At 38.5% G+C, this 18,651-nt stretch overlaps 1 protein-coding gene across 1 annotated transcript in view; it reads right to left on the bottom strand.

Moving 5' to 3' along the window:
- Window positions 1-18,423, bottom strand: part of LOC104935531 (trichohyalin-like) — a 32,231-nt gene extending 13,808 nt beyond the window's left edge. Inside the window, exons 1-4 of the mRNA XM_027273746.1 lie at window positions 18,268-18,423; window positions 15,278-16,931; window positions 7,353-14,869; window positions 2,057-2,156 (exon numbers count right to left, since the gene is read on the bottom strand). Of these exons, the coding sequence (XP_027129547.1) occupies window positions 2,057-2,156; window positions 7,353-14,869; window positions 15,278-16,903 (9,243 nt within the window). The 5' untranslated portion in view covers window positions 16,904-16,931; window positions 18,268-18,423. The remainder of the gene's footprint in view (window positions 1-2,056; window positions 2,157-7,352; window positions 14,870-15,277; window positions 16,932-18,267) is intronic.
- Between the last annotated feature and the right edge of the window lie 228 nt (window positions 18,424-18,651).

Consider the following 18,651-nt stretch of genomic DNA (forward strand, 5'->3'; position numbering starts at 1 on the left):
TTTCATCAAAGACCCTTTCTCTCTCTGTTTCACCATCAGTCTCCATTTTAATGAGTTGTTGTCTCTCTCCTGTGATCTTCTTCATGGCAGCTTCAAGTTCTTCTTTCTTCTTGTTGAGATCCTTCCTTAATTCTTCCAGTTCTTCTCTTTCTGTGAGCGCATTACTCTTACTGGTTTCCAGTTCTTGTTTGACTCTTTCCAGTTCCTCTTCCTTCAGTTCTTGTTCTTTTTGTTTTAAGGTAATCATGTTCATGACATTTCCAAGTTCATCTCTTTCTTTCTTAATTTGAAGGGTCAGATCCTCAATGTTGGTTTTCTCCAAGTTTATCTCAGATAACAGACTGTCTGTGTGTTTCTTTTGCTTTTCTAGATCAGTCTTTGTGATGTCCAACCTGTCTCTTTCTTCTTGTATAACTTGTTTTTCTTGTTCTAACATGTGAGTTTGTTTCTGGATGTCAGACCTCATCAGCTCCAAGTCCATCTTTTCTTTGTTCATCATCTCATTCACTCTATCCAGATCCTCTCTCTCTTGCTTCAGTTCTGCCTTCAGTTTTTCAAGATCTTGTTTTTCCAACTCAAACTTCTTCTTCAGTTGATTTTCCATGTCTTCTCTCTTGGTGGCCATGTCTGACAGTATACATTTCAGACCTTCCCTTTCTCTCTCCAACACCTCTCTGCAACCAGCAATGTTTTCTTTTTGTTCATCAAGTTCTGTGAGCTTTTGTTCAGATTCAGTGCACAGCTTTTGCACAACTTCAATGTTTTGTTGCAAACTGTCCATTTTGTTTTTCATGTCTTCACTCATCCGTTCATTTAGTTGTTGAAGTTTTACTCTCAGAGTTTCCATTGCTTTCATTTGATTGTTGAGTTGTTCTTCTCTCAACAACAGGTCAGACATTTCATCTTTAATTCTGACCATGGAAGCTTCAACCTCTTCTTTCTTCTTGTTGAGATCCTTCCTTAATTCTTCCAGTTCTTCTCTTTCTGTGAGCACATTACTCTTACTGGTTTCCAGTTCTTGTTTGAGTCTTTCCAGTTCCTCTTCCTTCAGTTCTTGTTCTTTTTGTTTTAAGGTAATCATGTTCATGACATCTCCAAGTTCATCTCTTTCTCGTTTAATCTGAAGGGTCAGATCCTCATTGATGGTTTTCTCTCTATTCTGCTCAGCCTTTGTGATATCAAACCTGTCTCTTTCTTCTTTTATAACTTGTTTTTCTTGTTCTAACATGTGAGTTTGTTTCTGGATGTCAGACCTCATCAGCTCCAAGTCCATCTTTTCTCTGTTATTCATCTCATTCACTCTATCCAGATCCTCTCTCTCTTGCTTCAGTTCTGCCTTCAGATTTTCAAGATCTTGTTTTTCCAACTCAAACTTCTTCTTCAATTGATTTTCCATTTCTTCTCTCTTGGTGGCCATGTCTGACAGTATACATTTCAGACCTTCCCTTTCTCTCTCCAACACCTCTCTGCAACCAGCAATGTTTTCTTTTTGTTCATCAAGTTCTGTGAGCTTTTGTTCAGATTCAGTGCACAGCTTTTGCACAACTTCAGTGTTTTGTTGCAAACTGTCCATTTTGTTTTTCATATCTTCGTTCATCCCTTCATTGAAATGTTGAAGTTTTACTCTCAGAGTTTCCATTGATTTCATTTGATTCATTAGTTGTTCTTCTCTGATCTTCAGCTCAGATCTTTCATCTTCTATTATTTCCTTTTCCTTTTCATCTTCAGTCTCTTTTTCAGTGAGTTGTTCTCTCTCTCCACTGATCCTGTTCATGGCAGATTCAACCTCTTCTTTCTTCTTGTTGAGATCCTTCCTCAATTCTTTCAGTTCTTCTCTTTCTGTGAGCACATTCCTTCTACTGGTTTCCAGTTCTTCCTTTCGTCTTTGAAATTCCTGTTCTTTCAGCTCCAAGTCCATCTTTTCTTTGTTCATCATCTCATTCACTCTATCCAGATCCTCTCTCTCTTGCTTCAGTTCTGCCTTCACTTTTTCAAGATCTTGTTTTTCCAACTCAAACTTCTTCTTCAATTGATTTTCCATGTCCATTTGATACAGTTGTTCTTTTTCTTGATTCGTTTCATCAACAGTGCAATCAGGCTGTTCCTGTTTATCGCTTATTGTGATCTCCAACTTTTCCTCTGTGAGATCTTGCCCTAAGTTTTCAGTCTTTTCTTTGTTCATCATCTCATTCACTCTATCCAGATCATCTGTCTCTTGCTTCACTTCTGCCTTCAGATTTTCAAGATCTTGTTTTTCCAACTCAAACTTTTGCTTCAATTGATTTTCCATGTCTTCTCTCTTGGTGTCCATGTCTGACAGTATACATTTTAGACCTTCCCTTTCTCTTTCCAACACCTCTCTGCATCCAGCAATGTTTTCTTTTTTTTCATCAAGTTCTGTGAGCTTTTGTTCAGATTCAGTGCACAGCTTTTGCACAACTTCAATGTTTTGTTGTAAACTGTCCATTTTGTTTTTCATGTCTTCACTCATCCGTTCATTGACTTGTTGAAGTTTCACCCTCAGAGTTTCTATAGATTTTATTTGATTCATGAGTTGTTCTTCTTTCATCTTTAGCTCAGACATTTTGTCTTCCATTCTCTCCCTTTCATCAAAGATCATTTCTCTCTCTGTTTCACCACCAATCTCCATTTTAATGAGTTGTTGTCTCTCTCCTGTGATCTTCTTCATGGCACCTTCAAGTTCTTCTTTCTTCTTGTTGAGATCCTTCCTTAATTCTTCCAGTTCTTCTCTTTCTGTTAGCACATTACTCTTACTGGTTTCCGGTTCTTGTTTGATTCTTTCCAGTTCGTCTTTTTTCAGTTCTTGTTCTTTTTGTTTTAAGGTAATCATGTTCATGACATCTCCAAGTTCATCTCTTTCTCGCTTTACCTGAAGACTCATATCCTCAATGTTGGTTTTCTCCAAGTTTATCTCAGATAACAGACTGTCTACATTTTCTTTCTGTTTTTCTAGTTCAGTCTTTGTGATGTCCAACTTGTCTCTTTCTTCTTGTATAACTTGTTTTTCTTGTTCTAACATGTGAGTTTGTTTCTGGATGTCAGACCTCATCAGCTCCAAGTCCATCTTTTCTTTGTTTATCATCTCATTCACTCTATCCAGATCCTCTCTCTCTTGCTTCAGTTCTGCCTTCAGATTTTCAAGATCTTGTTTTTCCAACTCAAACTTCTTCTTCAATTGATTTTCCATGTCTTCTCTCTTGGTGGCCATGTCTGACAGTATACATTTCAGACCTTCCCGTTCTCTCTCCAACACCTCTCTGCAACCAGCAATGTTTTCTTTTTGTTCATCAAGTTCTGTGAGCTTTTGTTCAGATTCAGTGCACAGCTTTTGCACAACTTCAATGTGTTGTTGCAAACTGTCCATTTTGTTTTTCATATCTTCATTTATCCATTCATTGAAATGTTGAAGTTTCACCCTCAGAGTTTCCATTGATTTCTTTTGACTCATGAGTTGTTCTTCTCTGATCTTCAGCTCGGACCTTTCATCTTCCATTTTGTCTTTTTCATCTGAAAGCATTTCTCTCTCTATTTCATTGTCAGTCTTCATTTTAAGGAGTTGTTCTCTCTCTCCAGTGATCATGTTCATGGCAGCTTCAAGTTCTTGTTTCTTCTTGTTGAGATCTGTCATAGAAATTTCTAGTTCTTCTCTTTCTGTTAGCACATTGCTCTTACTGGTTTCCAGTTCTTGTTTGAATCTTTCCAGTTCCTCTTCCTTCAGTTCTTGTTCTTTTTGTTTTAAGGTAATCATGTTCATGACATCTTCAAGTTCATCTCTTTCTCCTTTAATCTGAAGGGTCAGCTCCTCAATGTTGGTTTTCTCTTTATTTAGCTCAGCCTTTGTGATGTCCAAATTGTCTCTTTCTTCTTTTATAACTTGTTTTTCTTGTTCTAACATGTGAGTTTGTTTCTGGATGTCAGACCTCATCAGCTCCAAGTCCATCTTTTCTTTGTTCATCATCTCATTCACTCTATCCAGATCCTCTCTCTCTTGCTTCAGTTCTGCCTTCAGATTTTCAAGATCTTGTTTTTCCAACTCAAACTTCTTCTTCAGTTGATTTTCCATGTCTTCTCTCTTGGTGGCCATGTCTGACAGTATACATTTCAGACCTTCCCTTTCTCTCTCCAACACCTCTCTGCAACCAGCAATGTTTTCTTTTTGTTCATCAAGTTCTGTGAGCTTTTGTTCAGATTCAGTGCACAGCTTTTGCACAACTTCAATGTTTTGTTGCAAACTGTCCATTTTGTTTTTCATGTCTTCACTCATCTGTTTGTTCAACTGTTGAAGTTTTACTCTCAGATTTTCTATCAATTTCATTTGACTCATGAGTTGTTCTTCCTTTGTCTTCATCTCAGATCTTTCATCTTCCATTCTGTCTTTTTCATCCAAAAGCATTTCTCTCTCTTTTTCATTGTCAGTCTTTATTTTAATGAGTTCTTCTCTCTCTAGACTGATGTTGGTCATTGCAGCTTCAAGTTCTTCTTTCTTCTTGTTAAGATCCTTCCTTAATTTTTCCAGTTCTTCTCTTTCTGTGAGCACATTACTCTTAATGGTTTCCAATTCTTTTTTGAGTCTTTCCAGTTCCTGTTCTTTCAGTTCTTGTTCTTTTTGTTTTAAGGTAATCATGTTCATGACATCTTCAGGTTCATCTCTTTCTCCTTTAATCTGAAGGGTCAGCTCCTCAATGATGGTTTTCTCTCTATTTTGCTCAGACTTTGTGATGTCCAACTTGTCTTTCTCTTCTTTTATAACTTGTTCATGTTGTTCTAACATGTGAGTTTGTTTCTGGATGTCAGACCTCATCAGCTCCAAGTCCATCTTTTCTTTGTTTATCATCTCATTCTCTCTATCCAGATCCTCTCTCTCTTGCTTCAGTTCTGCCTTCAGTTTTTTAAGATCTTGTTTTTCCAACTCAAACTTCTTCTTCAATTGATTTTCCATGTCTTCTCTCTTGGTGGCCATGTCTGACAGTATACATTTCAGACCTTCCCTTTCTCTCTCCAACACCTCTCTGCAACCAGCAATGTTTTCTTTTTGTTCATCAAGTTCTGTGAGCTTTTGTTCAGATTCAGTGCACAGCTTTTGCACAACTTCAGTGTTTTGTTGCAAACTGTCCATTTTATTTTTCATGTCTTCACTCATCCGTTCACTGACTTGTTGAAGTTTCACCCTCAGAGTTTCTATTGATTTCATTTGATTCATGAGTTGTTCTTCTTTCATCTTTAGCTCAGACATTTCATCTTCCATTCTCTCCCTTTCACCAAAGACCCTTTCTCTCTCTGTTTCACCATCAGTCTCCATTTTATTGAGTTGTTGTCTCTCTCCTGTGATCTTTTTCATGGCACCTTCAAGTTCTTCTTTCTTCCTGTTGAGATCCTTCCTTAATTCTTCCAGTTCTTCTCTTTCTGTGAGCACATTACTCTTACTGGTTTCCAGTTCTTGTTTGAGTCTTTCCAGTTCCTGTTCCTTCAGTTCTTGTTCTTTTTGTTTTAAGGTAATCATGTTCATGACATCTCCAAGTTCATCTCTTTCTTTCTTAATTTGAAGGGTCAGATCCTCAATGTTGGTTTTCCCCAAGTTTATCTCAGATAACAGACTGTCTGTATGTTTCTTTTGCTTTTCTAGATCAGTCTTTGTGATGTCCAACTTGTCTCTTTCTTCTTGTATAACTTGTTTTTCTTGTTCTAACATGTGAGTTTGTTTCTGGATGTCAGACCTCATCAGCTCCAAGTCCATCTTTTCTTTGTTCATCATCTCATTCACTCTATCCAGATCCTCTCTCTCTTGCTTCAGTTCTGCCTTCAGATTTTCAAGATCTTGTTTTTCCAACTCAAACTTCTTCTTCAATTGATTTTCCATGTCTTCTCTCTTGGTGGCCATGTCTGACAGTATACATTTCAGACCTTCCCTTTCTCTCTCCAACACCTCTCTGCAACCAGCAATGTTTTCTTTTTGTTCATCAAGTTCTGTGAGCTTTTGTTCAGATTCAGTGCACAGCTTTTGCACAACTTCAGTGTTTTGTTGCAAACTGTCCATTTTGTTTTTCATGTCTTCACTCATCTGTTCATTGAATTGTCGAAGTTTTACTCTCAGAGTTTCCATTGCTTTTATTTGATTGTTGAGTTGTTCTTCTCTCAACAACAGGTCAGACATTTCATCTTTAATTCTGACCATGGAAGCTTCATCCTCTTCTTTCTTTTTGTTGAGATCCTTCCTTAATTCTTCTAGTTCTTTTCTTTCTGTGAGCACATTACTCTTACTGGTGTCTAGTTCTTGTTTTAGTCTTTCCAGTTCCTCTTCCCTCAGTTCTTGTTCTTTTTGTTTAAAGGTAATCATGTTCATGACATCTCCAAGTTCATCTCTTTCTCGCTTTACCTGAAGACTCATCTCCTCAATGTTGGTTTTCTCTCGGTTTAGCTCAGATAACAGACTGTCTACATGTTCTTTCTGTTTTTGTATCTCAGCCTTCATGTCATCTTGTTCTAACATGTGAGTTTGTTTGTTGATGTCAGACCTTATCAGCTCCAAGTCCATCTTTTCTTTGTTCATCATCTCATTCACTCTATCCAGATCCTCTCTCTCTTGCTTCAGTTCTGCCTTCAGATTTTCAAGATCTTGTTTTTCCAACTCAAACTTCTTCTTCAATTGATTTTCCATGTCTTCTCTCTTGGTGGCCATGTCTGACAGTATACATTTCAGACCTTCCCTTTCTCTCTCCAACACCTCTCTGCAACCAGCAATGTTTTCTTTTTGTTCATCAAGTTCTGTGAGCTTTTGTTCAGATTCAGTGCACAGCTTTTGCACAACTTCAATGTTTTGTTGCAAACTGTCCATTTTGTTTTTCATATCTGCACTCACTCGTTCATTCAGTTGTTGAAGTTTCACTCTCAGATTTTCTATCAATTTCATTTGGTTCATGAGTTGTTCTTCCTTCATCTTCATCTCAGATCTTTCATCTTCCATTCTGTCTTTTTCATCCAAAGGCATTTCTGTCTCTTTTTCATTGTCAGTCTTTATTTTAATGAGTTCTTCTCTCTCTAGACTGATGTTGTTCATGGCAGCTTCAAGTTCTTCTTTCTTCTTGTTGAGATCCTTCCTTAATTCTTCCAGTTCTTCTCTTTCTGTGAGCACATTACTCTTACTGGTTTCCAGTTCCTGTTCTTTCAGTTCTTGTTCTTTTTGTTTTAAGTTAATCATGTTCATGACATCTTCAAGTTCATCTCTCTCTCCTTTAATCTGAAGGGTCAGCTCCTCAATGTTGGTTTTCTCTCTATTTTGCTCAGCCTTTGTGATGTCCAACTTGTCTCTTTCTTCTTGTATAACTTGTTTATATTGTTCTAACATGTGAGTTTGTTTCTGGATGTCAGACCTCATCAGCTCCAAGTCCATCTTTTCTCTGTTCATCATCTCATTCACTCTATCCAGATCCTCTCTCTCTTGCTTCAGTTCTGCCTTCAGATTTTCAAGATCTTGTTTTTCCAACTCAAACTTCTTCTTCAATTGATTTTCCATGTCTTCTCTCTTGGTGGCCATGTCTGACAGTATACATTTCAGACCTTCCCTTTCTCTCTCCAACACCTCTCTGCAACCAGCAATGTTTTCTTTTTGTTCATCAAGTTCTGTGAGCTTTTGTTCAGATTCAGTGCACAGCTTTTGCACAACTTCAGTGTTTTGTTGCAAACTGTCCATTTTGTTTTTCATGTCTTCACTCATCCATTCATTGACTTGTTGAAGTTTTACTCTCAGAGTTTCTATTGATTTCTTTTGATTCACAAGTTGTTCTTCTCTGATCTTCATCTCAGACCTTTCATCTTCCATTCTGTCCTTTACGTCCAAAATCCTTTCTCTCTCTTTTTCATTGTCAGTCTTCATTTTAATGAGTTGTTCTCTCTCTCCACTGATGTTGTTCATGGAAGCCATAATCTCTTCTTTCTTCTTGTTGAGATCCTTCCTTAATTCTTCTAGTTCTTCTTTTTCTGTTAGCACATTACTCTTACTGATTTCCAGTTCTTGTTTGAGTCTTTCCAGTTCCTCTTCTTTCAGTTCTTGTTCTTTTTGTTTTAAGGTAATCATGTTCAGGACATCTCCAACTTCATCTCTTTCTCCTTTAATCTGAAGGGTCAGCTCCTCAATGTTGGTTTTCTCTCTATTTAGCTCAGCCTTCATGATATCCAACCTGTCTCTTTCTTCTTGTATAACTTGTCTTTCTCGTTCTAACATGTGGGTTTGTTTCTGGATGTCAGACCTCATCAGCTCCAAGTCTATCTTTTCTTTGTTCATCATCTCATTCACTCTATCCAGATCCTCTCTCTCTTGCTTTAGTTCTGCCTTCAGATTTTCAAGATCTTGTTTTTCCAACTCAAACTTCTTCTTCAATTGATTTTCCATGTCTTCTCTCTTGGTGGCCATGTCTGACAGTATACATTTCAGACCTTCCCTTTCTCTCTCCAACACCTCTCTGCAACCAGCAATGTTTTCTTTTTGTTCATCAAGTTCTGTGAGCTTTTGTTCAGATTCAGTGCACAGCTTTTGCACAACTTCAGTGTTTTGTTGCAAACTGTCCATTTTGTTTTTCATGTCTTTGCTCATCTGTTCATTGAATTGTCGAAGTTTTACTTTCAGATTTTCCATTGATTTCATTTGATTGTTGAGTTGTTCTTCTCTCAACAACAGGTCAGACATTTCATCTTTAATTCTGACCATGGAAGCTTCAACCTCTTCTTTCTTCTTGTTGAGATCCTTCCTTAATTCTTCCAGTTCTTCTCTTTCTGTGAGCACATTACTCTTACTGGTTTCCAGTTCTTGTTTGAGTCTTTCCAGTTCCTCTTCCTTCAGTTCTTGTTCTTTTTGTTTTAAGGTAATCATGTTCATGACATCTCCAAGTTCATCTCTTTCTCGCTTTACCTGAAGGTTCAGCTCCCCAATGTTGGTTTTCTCTCTGTTTAACTCAGATAACAGACTGTCTACATGTTCCTTTTGCTTTTCTAGATCAGTCTTTGTGATGTCCAACTTGTCTCTTTCTTCTTTTATAACTTGCTTATCTTCTTCTAACATGTGAGTTTGTTTCTGGATGTCAGACCTCATCAGCTCCAAGTCCATCTTTTCTTTGTTCATCATCTCATTCACTCTATCCAGATCCTCTCTCTCTTGCTTCAGTTCTGCCTTCAGATTTTCAAGATCTTGTTTTTCCAACTCAAACTTCTTCTTCAATTGATTTTCCATGTCTTCTCTCTTGGTGGCCATGTCTGACAGTATACATTTCAGACCTTCCCTTTCTCTCTCCAACACCTCTCTGCAACCAGCAATGTTTTCTTTTTGTTCATCAAGTTCTGTGAGCTTTTGTTCAGATTCAGTGCACAGCTTTTGTACAACTTCAATGTTTTGTTGCAAACTGTCCATTTTGTTTTTCATGTCTTCACTCATTTGTTCATTTAGTTTTTGAAGTTTTACTCTCAGAGTTTCTATTGCTTTCATTTGATTGTTGAGTTGTTCTTCTCTCAATAACAGGTCAGACATTTCATCTTTAATTCTGACCATGGCAGATTCAACCTCTTCTTTCTTCCTGTTGAGATCCTTCCTTAATTCTTCTAGTTCTTCTCTTTCTGTGAGCACATTACTCTTACTGGTTTCCAGTTCTTGTTTGAGTCTTTCCAGTTCCTCTTCCTTCAGTTTTTGTTCTTTTTGTTTTAAGGTAATCATGTTCATGACATCTCCAAGTTCATCTCTTTCTTGCTTTACCTGAAGACTCAGATCCTCAATGTTGGTTTTCTCCAAGTTTAGCTCAGATAACAGACTGTCTACATGTTCTTTCTGTTTTTGTAGATCAGTCTTCATGACATCAAACCTGTCTCTTTCTTCTTTTATAACTTGTTTATCTTGTTCTAATATGTGAGTTTGTTTCTGGATGTCAGACCTCATCAGCTCCAAGTCCATCTTTTCTTTGTTCATCATCTCATTCACTCTATCCAGATCCTCTCTCTCTTGCTTCAGTTCTGCCTCCAGTCTTTCAAGATCTTGTTTTTCCAACTCAAACTTCTTCTTCAGTTGATTTTCCATGTCTTCTCTCTTGGTGGCCATGTCTGACAGTATACATTTTAGACCTTCCCTTTCTCTCTCCAACACCTCTCTGCAACCAGCAATGTTTTCTTTTTGTTCATCAAGTTCTGTGAGCTTTTGTTCAGATTCAGTGCACAGCTTTTGCACAACTTCAGTGTTTTGTTGCAAACTGTCCATTTTGTTTTTCATGTCTTCACTCATTCGTTGTTTCAACTGTTGAAGTTTTACTCTCAGAGTTTCCATTGATTTCATTTGACTCATGAGTTGTTCTTCTCTGATCTTCAGCTCAGATCTTTCATCTTCCATTCTGTCTCTTTCATCCGAAAGCATTTTTCTCTCTATTTCATCATCAGTCTTCATTTTAATGAGTTGTTCTCTCTCTCCAGTGATCATGTTCATGGCAGCTTCAAGTTCTTGTTTCTTCTTGTTGAGATCTTTCATAGAAATTTCTAGTTCTTCTCTTTCTGTGAGCACATTACTCTTACCGGTTTCCAGTTCTTGTTTGAGTCTTTCCAGTTCCTCTTCCTTCAGTTCTTGTTCTTTTTGTTTTAAGGTAATCATGTTCATGACATCTCCAAGTTCATCTCTTTCTCGCTTTACCTGAAGACTCATCTCCTCAATGTTGGTTTTCTCTCGGTTTATCTCAGATAACAGACTGTCTACATGTTCTTTCTGTTTTTGTAGCTCAGCCTTCGTGACATCAATCCTGTCTCTTTCTTCTTGTATAACTTGTTTATCTTCTTCTAATATGTGAGTTTGTTTCTGGATGTCAGACCTCATCAGCTCCAAGTCCATCTTTTCTTTGTTCATCATCTCATTCACTCTATCCAGATCCTCTCTCTCTTGCTTCAGTTCTGCCTTCAGATTTTCAAGATCTTGTTTTTCCAACTCAAACTTCTTCTTCAATTGATTTTCCATGTCTTCTCTCTTGGTGGCCATGTCTGACAGTATACATTTCAGACCTTCCCTTTCTCTCTCCAACACCTCTCTGCAACCAGCAATGTTTTCTTTTTGTTCATCAAGTTCTGTGAGCTTTTGTTCAGATTCAGTGCACAGCTTTTGCACAACTTCAGTGTTTTGTTGCAAACTGTCCATTTTGTTTTTCATGTCTTCACTCATTCGTTGTTTCAACTGTTGAAGTTTTACTCTCAGAGTTTCCATTGATTTCATTTGATTCATCAGTTGTTCTTCTCTGATTTTCAGCTCAGATCTTTCATTCTTCATCCTGTCCATTTCATCCGAAAACATTTCTCTCTCCTTTTCATCATCAGTCTCCACTTTAATAAGTTGTGCTCTATCTCCACTGATCTTGTTCATTGCAGCTTCAACCTCTTCTTTCTTCTTGTTGAGATCTTTCCTTAATTCTTCTAGTTCTTCTCTTTCTGTCAGCACATTACTCTTACTGATTTCAAGTTCTCGTTTTAATCTTTCCAATTCCCGTTCTTTAAGTTCTTGTTCTTTTTGTTTTAAGGTAATCATGTCCATGACGTTTTGAAGTTCATCTCTTTCTCTCTTAATCTGAAGGGTCAGCTCCTCAGTGATGGTTTTCTCTCTGTTCATCTCAGAAAACAGACTCTCTGAGTGTTCTTTCTGATTTTGTAGCTCAGCTTTCATGATGTCCAGTTTGTCTCTTTCCTCTTTTATAATTTGTTTATCTATTTCTAACATGTGAGTTTGATTCTGGATATCCGACCTCATCAGCTCTAAGTCCAGTTTCTCTTTGTCCAGATCTTCTCTCTCTTGTTGTAGATTTGCCTTCAGCTTTTCAAGATCTTCATTTTCAGCAACAATATTTAGCTGCAGCATCATTGCCTCGTCTTTTTGAATCTCTTTTCCTCTCACGAATAACTCTTCAGGTTTCTCAAAATCTACGATCCCTTCCTTTCCTTCCTTTATCGACTTCCTGGTCATCTCGATTCCCTCCTCTTGTTTTAGCTTTTGCCGCATGTTCTCTAAAGCACATGTCACCATTTCCTTTTGTTTTTTAATCTCCATTGTGGTATGTTCCATCTCCTCTCTTGCTTGGTTTATCGTTTTCACCTGGGCGTCCATGAGCTGCTTTTCATCTTTAAGTTCTTCTTTCAAATCTTCACCGTGCTTTTTAATGAGTTCACATTTCTCCAAACATATCTGAAGTCGTTCCCAGTGCTTTTGAATTTGACTTGGAGTTTCTGTGCTGGACGACACCTCTGACTCTTTCGTTCCGACTTTGCTCTTGTCTTTTTCTCCTTGCAGCTTCAGTTTCATGATCTCTAGTTCATCCCTCTCTCTGATGATCCTCTCCAGTCGCTGGTCGAGCTCTTTCTTTCGCTTCTCCGTCTCCCTCCGTAGGGAAACTTTTTCTCCTTTAACTTCCTGCTCTTTTCGAATACCCTTTCGGATCATCTGTTGAGTTTCTCTTTGTTTGATTTCTAACTCAGACTTCAATACTTCCATCTCTCTTCTCTCTCTCTTTATGTTCTCTAGTCGAATTTCAAGCTCCTGTTTTTGTTTCTGGATATCATCCCACATCTGGATCATTTCATCTCTCTCTGTTTGGGCTTGTCTTGTAATCTGTGATTTAATTTTGCTCATGTTGTCTCTCACTGTCTTGTTTTCAGCTTTTAATGTGTTGAGATTTTCTGTTTGTTTCTCTAAATGTACATTTACATTTTCGAGAATTCCCATTTCTCCTCTAATTATTTCCAAATGTACTTGTATCTTTTGTCTCATGTTTTCAAGTTCAGTTATGGAATTAGTGATTTTTGAATCCTGGTGCCCCATTTCAGCTTTCTCCGTGTATTCTTGGATGTCGTTAGCCAGCTCTTCCTTTTGCCGATGCAGTTTTATCCTCAGTATTTCTAACTCATCCCTCTGTCTCATGGTTTTCTCCAGTCTTTGGTCTAATTCTTTTCTTCTCTTTTTAGTATCTCTCCTCAGTGATTGCTTTTCTCTTTGCATTTCGTTCCACATCATTTCACTCTCTGCCTTTTTTCTCATGCTCTTTCTAAAAACCTGTTCACTTTCTTTTTTCTTTGTTTCCAGCTCTGACTTCAGCAGCTCCATTTCTCTCATTTCTCTTTTGGTTGTGTGCACTTTGTCATCCAGCTCTGATTTCTGTCTTTCGATGCTCTCCCTTAATCGGTTCATCTCGTGTATTTCTGCCTCGACTTGTTGTCTTGCCGTTCTCACGTTCTCCTGCTCTACTTGTATTTGTTGTTTCAGCATCTCAGTCTCGGTCCGCTCGGTTTTCTGTTTCACTTCCTCAGTTATTGCCTTTTTCAGTTCTTCAATTTCACTGTTTTTCTGATCCAAAGTGTCCATTGCCAGTTTTTTATATTCCTCCAGTTTCTCCTTTTCTGATCTGAGTCTGACGATTTCATTTTCCATTTGCCCCATTTTTTCACCCATTCCGATTGTGGCTATTTTGTCCTTTTCTGCATCCATTCCAACATGTTTACTTTCAGTATTTTCCATTTTTTGCTGCATTTCAGTCCTGAGTTTTTCCAGGTTGGCTCTTTCCTGAGATATTAAAAGATAGCGGTTTTCCAGTTCTTGATTTCGAGCCTCAGTCGTATAGTTCAGGTCTTCTAACTGTCTCAGTTTTACGTCGGTCTCCTTCATAATAATCTCCATGTCTTTACTTTTCTTTCCAGTTTCAGCTGCTATTTTCTCCATGGTACTCTTAACTTCTGCCATTTTCTCCCACTTTTCCTCAGTTTGTCTCTGCATTTTTATTCTTAATAGATTTAATTCGTCTTTCTCTCGCATGGTTTTCTCCAACCTTTGATCCACTTCTCTTCTCTGTTTTTTCACTGCAGTTTTCATCCATTTCACGTTGTCCATTTCTTCCTTCAGATGCATTTCACTTTGCCTCATTGCAGTGCTTACCGTCATCAAAAGCTCTTGGAATTGCTTCATGTCTTGGAGCAATGCTTCAGTTTCTTCACCGCCTTCATCCTGATGATCTTTGTGGGTGTTACGTTCTTCAGCTTCATATTCGAGTTCCAGTTTCACTGATCTCATGATTTCTTGTGTTTTATAAATCTCTTCTTTAAGTCTTTCAGCACTTCCTGTGTCCTTTTTAGAATAACTTCCATCCATGTTCTCAGTTTGTGTCTGTATGTCTTTACCTTTTTGTTTCTCAGCATCCAATCTCATCAAGTCAGACTCATCAGTTTGTTCTTGTTTCACCGTATCTCCATTCTCTTCTTTTTGCACTTCATATTTAATTGTTTCATGTTTCAGAACGTTGGTCCTCAAAATGTATTTCTGTTCTATTTCTTTCAGGAGTCCAGTCACCCTTTCCTCCACATTTCCAGTTTCCCTGAGTAACCCAGTGTCAGTTTCTGGTCTCTGGCTCTGCAGGTCAATTATTTCCATGACGAGTCTTTTAATCTCTTCATGTTTGTCCTCCATGTTCTTCATTGCATACGTTAACTGCTCCCTTATTGCCTCCTCTCTCTCCTTGAGCTCAGATATCTGGTTTTCCACTTCTACCTTTTCACTTTCATTTATGGCTAATTCTTCATGGATTTCTTCATGGAAGAAAACACTCTGCTCTTGTTTAATATCCACTGCAGTGAACCTGAGTTCTTGTCTCTGTTTGCTCTCTTCTGAAGTTATAGATTGTTGCAGAGACGTGGCCTCTTTTCTAATTTTATCTTCTGTTTCTTCTTTGTCTGTGAGGATTTCTGATGTTTGATCTCTCTGTGATTCTTGAAGTTCAGATGTATTCACTGAAAAAGTCTTTTTGATTGCAGATTCTGCTGATATCCATCTGCTGATACGAGCTTTCATGGAAGTCAGCTGATCCTTTACACACACACACAAGAAGAAACTTATAAAACTTTGATCTTCTGAGTTTGGTTAGGTCAACAATTCAAAGAACTTACCTTGTTCTATTTAATAAAATCACTTTCATTCCTCACAATTCCAAGCTTTGCGTCTTTGGACATGTCCACTGATTCATCCAATTGAAGTGCTACACTGTTTGTAGTTTCTATTATCTGAACCGTCACATTCACCATTATTTTGGTGAAAACTGTCAGTTATTATAACAAAAATTGGTGGACCCATTGGTTGAAGCCCCCTGCTTTAGATCTTTGTTGCATGGACTGTATGGTTGGCGCCAAAGCAAAGAAATGTGGCTTAACTATCTTAACCTGCGTCTTTAATTTTAATCTTTGAGTCTTTGTTGTGTGGAAAGAAAGATTTACTTACCCTGTGTTTCTGGACGGTTCCCTTGTCCTCCTCCATCTCCCGTTGGGCTTTGAGCATTTCCTCCCGGGTGTCGTTCATCTCTGCTACAGCTTTTTTTATTTCAGCTTTCATCTGACCCAGAGTCAGAACTGCAGTTACTGCATCTTCCAGCTTTTCCTGCACCTTGTCTCTTTGTCGTTGTATCTTGATCTTCACGATTTCTAACTCATCCCTCTCTCTCACGATCTTCTCCAGCTGTTGGTCCAACGCCCATTTCTTCTTCTTTGCTTGAAAGTTCATCCATTTGATTTGGCTCTTTTCTTCTGTCATGTCTCTCCTGCTCTGCTCTGTGTTTTCTCTCACACTTCGCAGCATCTTTCTGAGTCCTTCTATTTCGTGAATCACTCCCTTCAATTCGCCGTCTTCCTCGTTACTTTGTTGAGCGTTCACCTCCATGTTTTCTTTCGCATGTTCACGCTCTTCCTTCTTTCTCCGGCTCATTCTTATCACTTTTTCCAGCTCTTTTTTCTTTATTTCAGTCTCTGATTTTAGAACTTCCAGCTCTCTTATCTCTTTCCTTGTCATTTGTAACTTGTCATCCAGCTCCTGGTTTTTCCTCTCGGTACTTTCCCTCAAACACTTCAATGTGTCCATTTCTGCTTTGACTAACTGGGCGTCTCTCTTGATGTTTTCTCTCTGCGTCTGTATTTCAGCTTTCATTCTTTCTATCGTGTCTCTTTCAGACTGAACCTGTGCCAACTTGTTCTCTATGTCTTGTTTTTGCCTTTGCGTATCGCCCTCCACCTGCGTTACCTTCATGTCCTGTCTTTGCTTCGGAGGGTCAGCTCCTGTCCTCAGGTCTTGTTGTTCACAGTCTTCCAGTGCACCCCAAAGTTTCTCCACCTCCTCCCAACATCTTCTGAATTTTATCCTCACAGTGTCAAATGCGTCTTTTCCATCCTCCTCTCTTTCTTTCTGCATTTGAGCTTCCGTCCACCTTTGCGTCATCTTGTTAACATTTACATTCATGTTACATTTGAAGCGCTCAATTTCATCTCTGTGTTGTGTGATGATGTTTTTATTCCTCTTTAACTCTTGCTTAATGTCCACCATGTCTTTCTCCATCTGTTCTTTTGCCTTCTTTGCCTCGAGCATTATTTTCTTATTTTGGTTCATTAGACTCAGCATCCTCTCCATCATCTCCTGCTCCACGGGTTCTTTTCTTCTTTGTGATTTTGACTGATCGTACTTGATCATTTCCACCCTGTGTCGCTCATTCATGATCTCGTTACATCTTCTTTCCAGAGTTTCCTTTTCTTGGTAGATTTCAGCCAGCGTTTTCTGGAGTTGAAGTTTTTCTCGAGCGGCTTCGTTTTTATTCTCTTTGAGTTTCTCGATCACATTTTCCATCTGTGATCTCAGTCTTTTGATCAAGAAGGACTGCTCGTGTTTTTCAGCTGTCAGTGTGTCGATGGCCTGCTGTTGCTGCTCCGTCTTTGTCTTCAGGTAGTCGATTTCATTCCAATCAGTTTGCGCCTTTTCCAATAGTTGTTCAATCTCCTCCATTACTTGGCATGTTAATTGTCTTTGTCTTTTAATAGTTTCCATTTTGGTTTGTTTGTCTTCTAATTGCTTGGTGTTTTCCATTGTCCAATTATAGTCTGTTGTCTTTCATCTGTTGGTCCAAAAAACAACAAAGTATCACTTGAATTGTGTCAAAAAACCAAACACTAAATGTAAGTTTAGTAGATCAAGAAAAGACCCATCCCCATGGACCCTCTCCTGCTGTTTTCTTTCTCTCTCCACCTCCCTGAATCATCCACCACTCTGCTTCTCCGTCCTAAGCTGGACCACCTCTGTCCACTCACCTTTAGTCCTCCATGTGCACTTTGGCTGTCTGCCTCACCTCATACTGACTCTTTGAGGACGTCTCGTGTTTATCTGCTTTCTATCATTTAAAGTTTCACACTTCTGTTTCAAATCCTAAAACTTTCTCCCCCCTGCTGCGTCCTCCTCTCCTCTCATCTCGCTTCTCTCCTCGAGGACTTTGCTGCTTTCTTTGAAAAGAAAGTTAGCAGTATGTGAAATTCCCGCCTGAGCTGATGCTTCATGCGATCACGTTCAAATACCATCCACCGTTAGATCCCATCGTACCAACTTTACATCCAACTTTGCAAGAACGCCCTGCATCATTCCAGTGCTAGTCAAATAAAAGATTATACAGCACTACCATCAAATAATTGCACTATTAGATTAAGTTGTACAACACTAGTTGTGGACTTTTACTTCCCTTATATCATCTTAAATTCAATGTTTTAGGCTTTAAAATGATCATTTCAAGACGTCTATGGAGCCCAGAAACTGATAATATAATAATTATATAATAAAAATAATAACATATGTTAATAAACACAATTGTTAGTTAAATCTTTAATATATTTAACTCTCTAACTCTTTAATCAAATATGTATTTCCCCTGCTGAACACTGTGTGGCCAGCTCAGCTGAAAACACTGTTCTTCTTCTTAGTGACGCGTGGCCAAGGCCAATCACTGATAACTTATCACTGCGTCAGGGTGGACCGTCAGCTGGGATGTGGCTGAGGGTGGAAACATCACAACCGTACAGATACCACAGCACGGCGTGTTTTTACAGTATTTTTATAGCATATATATATTATTTTCTACAGCAGAGACCTCTCTGTTTCTCTGTGTATTCATGCAATCACTCATTCTGTCTTTGTTCTGCTCTGAATTTCTCTCTGGGGGAACAATGAAAGATTATTTTATTTGATCCTGTGTTAAAGTTCTTTTAGTTTCACTTGTTCATGTACAAAATGCTAAAACCTTCATCTTTTAAACACTGGCAGACGAATGTACTCGCAATAGATTTAAACACAGTTTGTGGTAATATTTAAAAATATCCATTCTTAGGTACAAGAATACAGATTTGTTGTGTTACCTGTAACAGGAGGAATCCTGTAACATTAAATATAGCAACACATTTTCTCACCTCAGGTTCCTTTTGTTGTCTTCAGTCGAACATCTCAGCGAGTTGTTGTTCTGCTGAGGTGCTGTTGGAGATCTGCAGGTCTGAGGCCGGGTGGCACTATTGTCCTCAAAACATTGTGTATCTCCTCCATGCAGACGTGTGTGTTGACCACCAGCTCAGGAAGTGTGTGTATGATTGGATGGAAGGTGATGTTGGGTGGTGAAACATCTTGTCTGTGCTCAGCTGATAAGGATGAGCGTCATGTGACTCGATGGGTTTCCCTCACACAGTCATACATGTAGAATATAAACTGTACACACACTTCATGTTATTTTCCTCGTACATACACATAAACCAGAGAAGCACACAACACTTCACACAGTTAAATACTCTCATACAGCAGTG

The sequence above is a fragment of the Larimichthys crocea genome, chromosome XXII (genome assembly GCF_000972845.2).
Source record: "Larimichthys crocea isolate SSNF chromosome XXII, L_crocea_2.0, whole genome shotgun sequence".
Taxonomy (NCBI): domain Eukaryota; kingdom Metazoa; phylum Chordata; class Actinopteri; family Sciaenidae; genus Larimichthys; species Larimichthys crocea.